This window comes from Alligator sinensis, unplaced genomic scaffold, assembly GCF_000455745.1.
Source record: "Alligator sinensis unplaced genomic scaffold, ASM45574v1 scaffold910_1, whole genome shotgun sequence".
NCBI lineage: Eukaryota > Metazoa > Chordata > Crocodylia > Alligatoridae > Alligator > Alligator sinensis.
In genome coordinates, this window is record NW_005842748.1 from 515,550 (window position 1) to 525,404 (window position 9,855).

A 9,855-nucleotide genomic window follows, 5' to 3' on the forward strand; every position below is an offset into this window, starting at 1 on the left:
CATGTCTCAGCAAACCGAGGGAGCCCCAAGTATTCATGGTGTTCTCCTCTACTACATTGTAACATCTGATTCGGGTGATGTTGAGGCCAGGACTTATTTACAAGAGTCTCCTATGAGTAAGATCCAGTTCGAGCCCCCAGGATATGATATGCAGCTGGATGGTAGGAGAGGCCCTGAAACTCTGTGGTCACCACTACACAAATCTGATGATTTATCCCCCCCCTCCCGTCCCCACTTCATCAGTACTTCTCGAACAGCCTTTACAAAGGAGTTCAGTATCCTTAAAACTATCCACTAATTTTGGGTGCCCACCTCAAGCCTCTCAGGACCTGATTTTGAAACGTGTTGAAAAAGCAGGCAGGAGCTCCCACTGATTTATAATAAAAGAATAAAGCCCAAGCCTGTAGGCAGAATGTGTCATTCTAACAGTTGTAGGGTTTCTTTTTAATTATACATAATAAAAACTGCAGATGATACTAAGTCTTTGGAGGATGGAATAAAAGAAAAAGCTTCCTTGCCTGAGGCCTAGAACTGAAAATGTAAGCCATAGTTAAATAAATGTTAAGTTTCTTGAGTAGCCAGCGTTATATATTTTTGAACAGATAATAGCAATGTCACCAGTGAGCTAGTGATGTGTTGTCCTCCCCTTTAATGATATACTAGTCCTGCAGATAGTGGTGTACATGATACCAGATGATACAGCAAAACATTTTTGATAGAAGAAAATAGTTCTCTTTAGAAACTTCCCTCCAGCATAGGCCCCAATCCCTCAGCAACTGCTAGGAGCAGCCATGGAGTCTCCCAGGAAGAATTGCAACATAGATCATTGCATGGGCAACTGGTACCTCTTGAGTCGGGGGGGGGGGGGGGGGGGGGGGGGTGGGTGGGAGCCATATGCTCACTAATGAAAAAAAGCATTCAGGCAGCAGCAGAAATTCCATTCCTATGGGAATGGTAGACAAACCGAGGCAAACCGAGGGAGCCCCAAGTGTTCATGGTGTTCTCCTCTACTGCATTGTAACATCTGATTAGGGTGATGTTGAGGCCAGGCGTGCGAGGCCAGGGATGAGCTGACATCAGTCAGTGAGCACTTTCTGAAGTGGCGCGGCTGCTTTTGCTGGCGGCCCTGCTCCCCAGCCAGCACTTGCAGGGCGGGCACTGGTGCTCACACCTGCCCCCCTGGCTGTCACCTAAACAGGGAGCATGGCCTGACAGGGGGTGCACCCCCTACATGTTACCACTGGAGCATTGCATTTTGCATGGGTGTAGAGGTCTCCATGAACAGATCCCTGTGAAGGTCACGCTGTTACTGATTGCATTCACTCAGATTTTCATTCTTTTTCAGTCAATCCACTAGCCAAGAAATCCTTTCTCTACATTTCTTCTTCCTTTTAGTTCTAAATTGATTAGCAACATCTAATTAAAATTAAGATTTAATATTACATGCAAAAAAGAACATTAAAATAATCTTAAGGTTGCAAAAACAAGCCCTGAAAAGTTAGGAAATGCAAAAATAAAAGGGGCCCAGGTACCCTTACTACATTCGCTTGTTTGTGTGCACTGATATAGTCTTTACTTATATGATAACATGCTACTTTTTTCTGCTGGACCCCTGCCTCATTCAGTTCACAAGAGTTATGGAATAAATTGGGTTGTACAGTCACCAAGGCCACTGTCTCTAGAGCAGGGGTAGACAATGTTTTTTGTCCAGAGTACCGAAAACCCCCACAATGCTTACCTTGGAAGGTGCCGGAGTGCCGGCATGCCAGAAAAACAAAATGAGGGCAAGGGATACATGGCAGGATGCCCTGCTTGTGCCCCTTGCCCCCTACCCAAAGCCACTGTTCCCCAGCCCTGCTGCCCTGTGCCCCCCACCCAAAGCCCCTGCCCCCCAGCCCAGGCTCTGTGGCTGTCAGCAGCTGCCCCGGCTCTGGGTAGTGCTAGAGCCTGGGCTGCTCCCAGCAGGGCTTGCAGCATCCCAGCTGCCTGCTGCGAGCAGCCCAGGCTCCCAGATGGCAGCAGCTACCCAGAGCTAGGGCCAGCTGCAGCTGGGCAGTTCCAAACAGCTGTGCTGGGCTCCAGAGCCCCAGCATCATTTCTGTGCTGGTGGCGACTGCATGGGCACCTCAGGGTGGGCTGCACTGCCCTGCTGTCTGCCCAGAGGTGCACATGCAGTCACTGCCAGCACAGAGCTGATGCTGGGGCTCTGGAGCCTGGCGCAGCTGTTTGCAGCCTGCCCGCTGCTTGCTGCAACTGCCCAGAGCCTGGGCTGGCTACAAACAGCCGGGCCCCAGAGCCCTGCCATCACCTCCATGCCAGGAGCGGGGGAGAGGCTGGGGCTGCATTGCCTCATGCCCCTCTCCCACCGCCTGCTCTGAGGTGCATGTGCACGTGCTGGTACGGAGCTGATGCCTGGGCTCTGGAGCCATGCGCAGCTGTTTGGAGCCTCCTGGCTGCAGCCGGCTCTGGTTAGCTGCTGCCAGCCAGGCCCCCGGGCTTCTCCCAGCAGGCAGCTGGGATGCTGCAAGCCCTGCTGGGAGTAGCCTGGGCTCTGTTGCTGGGAGTAGCCTGGGCTCTGTTGCTGGTAGCAGCTACCCAGAGGTGGGGCTGGCCATGGCATACCGAGCAAAAAGGCCTCGCTTACCATTCTCGGCCCACGTGCTGGGGGTTGCCGCCCCCTGCTCTAGAGCGTCAGCCGCATTTGTTATAGAAGTTGTGTTCAACAAATGAAGCAGGTAACTACCAGAGGAGAGATGACCTGCTTCAAACAATTGAATGCTGCCCAGGAGAAATAGGTTTTATCTTAAACATCTCAGAACCCCTGTGTGATACTTGGCAGGTTGCACACACCTGACTCTTCAGATGGGTGTTGTTTATTTTCTGAGTGCCCAGTGTGAAACACATGGGGTCTGCCTGGTGTGCGGGCCCTCTCCCAATCCCTCCTGGATCGCCATGTGCGAGCTCTCTCCCGATCCCATCTGGGTCGCCATGGGCGAGCCGGGGGCCCGTCTTTGTGCACACAGGCTGTGGCCGGCAGCCCGGGCACACGGGGCTGGAGAAAACCGCGGTGCGGTATAGTATGCTCGAGCTAGAATCAGTCACGGAGGCGTAATGGTTGATTGAAAAGATTATTTACTTACACCCAAGGTGGTCACAGTGTAGGCTGGTCAGCTTTCCAGGCACAGCTCTGCTTGAGTTCTCGGTGGAGGACTCTAATAGACTCGGTTCCTTGACCCCGGAGTGAATCAGGCTCCGCGGGTTCAAGAATTCGTTCCCACGGAGCAGCTGTATCTCCGTGAGTGTTACTTGGTTCCCAGGTCCCCCGGAGCTGTTAAGACTCCGTGGGTTCGACAATGGGGTCCGTAGGTCTGGGCTGCGATCGGCGACGGGGAGAGGCTAGAGGTTAGTTGCCTCGGAGTCGTTAAGGCTCCGAGGGCACGGTAAATAGGTTCCCCGGAGTTGTTGAAGCTCCGTGGGTTCGACAAATTAAACCTCTGTTGCCCTCTTAAGGAAAAAGCTGGGTTCGTTTGGATCAGCAGCGCTTAGAGATCTTCACGCTCCTTTCCCGAACTCCACGTGCTTTCTCTCTCTCCAACTTGGGCGGAAACTCCGGCTCGAATCTTAATACAAATGGCAGGAACTCCTTTGCATCGTGCATCACTATAATGCAAAAGAAATGCACTATGCAAAAAAAGCTACAGAACTGGCGGGAAAAGCTCCTGCACGCAGGTCCTCTGTTGCAACAAAACACTCCACCGTGCAAAAGAGCTGCAATTTTGGCGGGAACATGATTTAGCGATGCCGAAGCGCACACAAACAAAAAACCCACAACTTTGGGTTGTGACACCTGGAAGAGTGACTAAATACACACAGCTGCAACAGAAGTCAGAGAGACTACTCAGAGTAAATAAAGGGCAACTAATATCAGGTAACAGGCATTTCAAATTGGGCATCCAAAGTTAGTAGACATTTTGAACATTAATGTCTCCACTTTAGACCCCCTCTGTGACTTTAATACCATGTGATCTAAAGGGAGGTTTGGGCAAGATAAATGGATTAACATTTATAAACCCCCCAGATGCAACAGTGATGAACATCATAGAGAAGTCCTTGATGAAATTAATAATTCCGTTTTCAGAGCACGGTTTGAATTCTTGCAGTAAATAGGCCTTAGGTCATGCTGTGAATATTAAGGATAAAACCAAACCTTGAATAGCTGCTCCATTAATTGATCATTATCCAAGTTGGGCACTGAATGGGGTAGAGGTCCTGTGAATAGATGGCATGTGAGCATCTGGTTGAAGACTGTATCATGAGATGTTCACACAGTAGAGACCAATTAAGGTTACATGGCTGTCCCACTGATTCTTATGCTCCAGTCTCCCTAGTCCTTAATTGGCTCCAATCCCACCTTCTTCAACTTTTCACCTAAATCCCTCCCCCACCTCTCGGCACCTTCTGTCCTTCCAGGTTGGGTCCTTCCACCCATGAGTTTTATTTACTTGGTTCATCCACTTACTGTCTGGGTGCCAGCATAGAAAACCTTGGGAAAGACAATCTCCCTGCTCTCAGTTCAGGTGCCCAGCATTGCAGCTGGCACTGAAAATCGCATGCAGCAGTTCCACAAAACGTTCAGTTCAGCCCTGGAGTGGAACATGTTCATGTGCTCTGGGGGGAAGCCAGGAAGGTACCTCAAGGGAGGAGGAGGACCAATGGACATAAGCTTATAGAAGGTAATTTCTGGCTAGCTATAAGGAAGAACTTCTTTGTAGGGTCGCCAAAATTTGGAACACACTCCCAGTAGAGGTGGTGCAGTCCCAGTGACATACCATCCGGTGTCTGGGAGCCAATGCTTGCATTTGCACCCCCACCCCCCATCCTTCTCGTAGCAATACTTAAAGTCACATCGCGCAATAAGAACTCTGAAGAGCCTGGCCAATGCCCAGGGGCCATGGCACCCTCCCCCCGCACCAGTCTGCCACGGGCAGTCACCATCTTTGGAGGTGTTCAAAAGGAGGCTGGACAGGCACCTTATTGAACTTATCTGAACCCAATAACTTCCTGCCTATGGCAGGAGACCAGACTCGATGATCTTACAGGTCCCTTCTAGTTCTACAAGTCTATGATTCTATATGGCTTCCAGTCACATATAGCAACAGAAAAGAGATGTGCATGTAGGGGAGAGGAAGTCTTCAGAAGATATAACCGCCAAACCCTAACAAGGCATTACTGAGCAAGAGTGATCTGAGCTTTTTCAAAGACTTGTAACAGTTAATTTGCCAAAGTTAGACACAACTGAAAACTGGGTCTTAAAATGAAAAGTATTTGTAATGGCAGTGCCTTAATTATAGGTGTTGCAACCTTTGCTGCCTAATTGAAAAAAACAAAAAACTTGTCAGGGTTTGAATTTGTCAGTGTCCCAAACACAGCACTTTTCAGTTGGAGACTAGACAAAGTTAGAGAGCATCCAGAGTTATTCATTTAGAGACTCTCTTGATCTCTGTCATCATGATGTATGAATACTGTTCACATGCCTACAACTATGATAAAGTCCTCACCTTGCTTCAGTCTCTTTATACCAAATAAAATGACTTGAGACACTGTAAAGAAGATCTAAAAGGTGTGAAACAGCTGAGAGGATGTTTTGCCCAAATCACACTGCCTGTAATTTAAATGGATTATTTTAGATCTGTAATATTTTGTGTGTGTTATGTAAATATGTAATTGATTATTTTAAATATGTAAAGGTAAAACATTGATGTAAAGCATACTTGTTGTGTTTAATAATATAATGTATTTGCTAATATATCTTGTGTATATATATACTTTTTTTAAAAGAAAGCATGAGCTTGTATGTAATGAGGCGTAATTACTACAATGATGCCACTAATGTGCATAGCAAGATGTACTATAACATTTACCATATCTATTTTTATTGCTTTTTCATACATAAAACTGCTTTAAAACACTATTTTGTAAGCAGGGACTCCAGATCTGATCCAAAGCCAACTGATAACAGTGGAAACTTTCCATCAAGTTTGCTCAGCTATGAAACAGGGCTTCTGGGCCTGGCAGTATTATAATTTTAAAAATAAAGCTGGTCATAAAGTTAATTTGAAGAGTTTTTATAAAATCAGAAATAAGGAAACTTTCTTTCAACTTTTTTACTTACAAAATGTAGTGAATTGTAATGTTGAAATGCTGATTATTGCATGGAGAGTAAAGTAAATCATTTCTTATAAAAAATCCTTTTTCAGTAAGTAATCCTTATGTTTTGCCAAAGGAACTACAGTGTCCATTTGGATTTTAAGCTACCAGTATATTGCTTTGCATTTTGTAGTGCCTTTTGTCCAAGGATCTCAACGTTCTCTTTACAAATATATAGGTAAATCTTATCCCTCATTTGACAGATGAATAAACTGAAGCACAGAGCAGTTGAGTGACTTGTTGAAAGTCACAAAGGTACAACCGTTGGATAGTCCAGGTCACTTTACTGCTAGAGATTTAAGGATATGCTGTATCCTAGAAGATAGAGCTTAACAAAACTTACCTTCTTTGCTTTGTTTCTCTTCTCCATAGAAAATATAAAAAAGGAACCAAAGTGCATCTGAGACTGGTGGACCTTGAACTCACATCTAGATTCTTGGGAGCAAAAACAGATACAACTATACTGGAGGCTGATGCAGTGCTACTAGGGCTTGAGGAACACAAACAAACAAAGTACAACTAGTAAGGACATGTACATAAATAAATGAATAAACATTATATGCTTTGTTTGTGCAAATGTGTACAAACTACAAAAAATTTTCCTTCATGGTTATGTAAATGGTAAGAGAAATTTAATAAAAGGCAACAATCCTGGCATATCTTGGTTCTTAGTTATCTTTTAACCACTCATCTTCCTGACCCCATCACTTAGAATTTGAACACTTCATACTAAATCAAATGGTAGGAGGTTCTTTGGCTCTTATAGTCACTATTTGTGTGTGTTTGCCTGGAGCAGAACAAACATTCCAAAGTCTGTCTTGCTGTCCCAGAGGAAAATTGATCTAAAATGCTATACTTACATGGCAGACTTACAAAGCTATACTTACAAAGTATATACTAAAATGCTATTCTTACAAAGCCTGATGCTGCACTGTTCCTTCAACTGCTTCATTGTTTAGAGAACAGAGCTTATCCTGTGAAGGATGGATTCTGCCATTTGTGTAGGAGAAAGCCCATCTGTATGGTTCTGGGCCTTTGCTTTTGTTCATGTCATGATGGAGTATAGAGCAATTTGAACCTATTTGTTGTCTTAACTTGAACCTATTTGTCTCTCAGGAGCCGCTGTAATTAAAACGTGGCAGCATGTTGTATATTCAGCGTCCTGCATTTCAAAATGGTGGTGGTGGTCCTTTAACTGAAGCTCGTTCAATGAGCTTTAGTTAAGGTGCCCCCACTCCCATTTTGAAACACGAGATGTTGAACATATGAGGTGCTGCAGCATGCTGCTAATTGGAACGCGTTGGAGCATGTGTATAGGCACCCATAATTTCTATCAAGGCATGGCAGGTAAGGCAGAAAAAGGGAGGGTGCCCTGCAGAGCCAGAGTGGAGCAGAAGTAGTTCAGCCACCAGGGGGCATCATGGCCACCCTCTGGGCTGATCCTGGCATGCTGTCTTTTAAGCCCATCATTCTTTTAGCCTTCTCTCTGAAAGAATGTGCAAGGAAAGAGAAAAGCAGAACTGAAGCTTAATTTCCAGTTCACCTGGGTCGGGTAGTACCCGAGTGCCCTGACGCCCAGTAGTTACTAATTCTTTCCTCTCCTGAAAAAAATGGTTTTAGTCTCTGCCTTTTTCCACTCCTTTTGCAAAACTGAGGACATAAAAGTCATGCAAGTATGAGCCACTGGTGATATTATCCAAAATACATCTCACTGCATGAACTCCTGACAGAATCCTTAAAAAAAATAACTTATGGCTGTGCCACAGAATACTAAAAGGAATCACAGGGAAAATGGATAACCTTTATCAAGGGTGAGAAGCATGTTTTAGCACATAAGTCTCTAGACAAGGAAAGGTAGGTAGTGTTTCTCAAATCGGAAATACTCCAAGTGAAAGAAAAAAGGCAGGCCATGTGAGCTTATTTTGTTTCCTTAATTGGTTCTCTCATTTCAGTCATGTTAATTATGAGAGTTTGAACATGAATTTCATGGTATATTAGATTCCCAGTAAAGAATTATACAGTGATAGAGACAAGAAAAAGAAATCTTTTTAGAAATGAGAGAGCAATTCAAGTACTGAAGAAAAAGTACCCATCTATCTTACAGAATTAAATCCGCCTTAACAAAGTATGATTCAGGGCAGGAGACAATGCACAGTGTTAACTTTTCTGGGATATGCAGTCATGAGATGAGTCTCAGTATTGCAGCAATTCCAGTATTGATATTAGCTGGCTTCCCTTTGGATAATACTGTGCTCTCTGGATAGAAGATGGCTCATCAAGACTGTAGCAACTGCAAAATGCATAGCTGTGGTGAATGCAAAACCAGTTTATTTGTGTATGTGTAAGCCAAGATGTTGCAAAATGTGAGAAGGCTGTATTGGTGTACCAGAACAAAATGTCTTTCTCTAAAGTCTGGGCAAGGTTTATGGACCTGTGCTGTGAGTAATTTGATTGTCAGCGTGTACTGCTGTACTTGTCAGCTGGATATATTATTCTTTGACAGTGCAATGATGACTGTCTTGCCTATCCAAATGACTCCTCTTCTTTGTTAGATTTTGTTTTTATTGTAATTTTATTTTAACAACATGGTCTTGCCATGGGCTCATCTAAACCAGAATATTGTCCCTAATGAAGCAAGTGCACCTTAGTTTTACAGCAGTAAAATCAATGTTTAATTCAAAATGGCCACCTTGGGCTTTATGTTCAATAACATAAAATAGTTATTTTTTTCTGAAGTTGGAGTTAGGCCCTGGGTTAGGCTGGGCATCCTTGATAAAGACATAGGAGAATTTTCTTTCCCATCCCAGCCACACACAAAATTTGACTGTGGAAGAAGTGTTCAGTTGTGTTTTAATCTTGCATACCTTTATTGGTTTTTTGCTGGCTCCCGACCCTTCTAGCTACAGCAGGACCAGTTCTCACTGGGTCTTCCAGCTGATCCTGGGAAGCCTTTCTTTGCAGCTCAAAGATTAGAGTTTTCTCTGTATTCCATCAAAAGAACACATACTTCAGGAGGAGTGCGCTAAGACAGAGCTGTCCAACTCATCAGGCCCCGTGCGCCAAATGAGTGGAGTGGGGCTGGTCCATGGGCCAGATGCGACACAGAGCTGATCCCAGATCACGTCTGCAGGCTGGTTCCATGCAGCATTCAAACTGGCCCTTTATGCACATACAGCACATACCATACTCCTTCCCTCATGTTCTGTGTACCATCCCCAGCTCTGCATGCTACATGTAGCAAGTGGGTCTGGTCCAAGATCTACAGGCAGCAATGCAGGACTGATAATCGGGTTCCACAGCCTGAATCAGGCTCATGGACAGTATCTTTGACAGCTCTGCACTAAGATGATGGAATCTCCACTGGGGAGTGTCCCATATCTGGTACACTTTTTGTCAGTATATCCTTCGGAAAGCTGCTTCATCGCGTCTTTGCTGACTGAGATCTGCAGATGGAAACTAAGATCCTGGTCGACAAAACAGTGGTTACCCCCACATTTCTCTATTGGTGTGAGACACTGATGACGTATCGAAGCCATCTTAAGCTGCTGGAATGGTTCCACCAGAGTTGCCTAAGGAAGATCCTTCACATTAGATGGGAAGACCACTGCACCAATGCCAGCATCCTCTCTGCAGCTAACATAACCAGTA

The 9,855-nt window shown here is 45.2% G+C and overlaps 1 protein-coding gene and 1 long non-coding RNA gene across 3 annotated transcripts in view; one reads left to right on the forward strand and one right to left on the reverse strand.

Moving 5' to 3' along the window:
* The window catches only part of LOC112552076, a 16,203-nt gene extending 9,591 nt beyond the window's left edge, over positions 1-6,612 (reverse strand). The window contains exons 1-2 of one of the 2 annotated variants that reach the window (XR_003096414.1): positions 6,551-6,566; positions 4,208-4,269 (exon numbers count right to left, since the gene is read on the reverse strand). This is a non-coding gene — a long non-coding RNA (uncharacterized LOC112552076). Of the gene's footprint in view, positions 1-4,207; positions 4,270-6,550 lie in introns of both variants that reach the window. The other variant, XR_003096413.1, reaches the window with a different exon arrangement.
* Positions 1-6,883, forward strand: part of MRPS28 (mitochondrial ribosomal protein S28) — a 132,466-nt gene extending 125,583 nt beyond the window's left edge. The window contains exon 3 of the mRNA XM_006034575.2: positions 6,580-6,883. Within this exon, the coding sequence (XP_006034637.1) occupies positions 6,580-6,730 (151 nt within the window). The 3' untranslated portion in view covers positions 6,731-6,883. The remainder of the gene's footprint in view (positions 1-6,579) is intronic.
* The last annotated feature ends 2,972 nt before the right edge of the window (positions 6,884-9,855 follow it).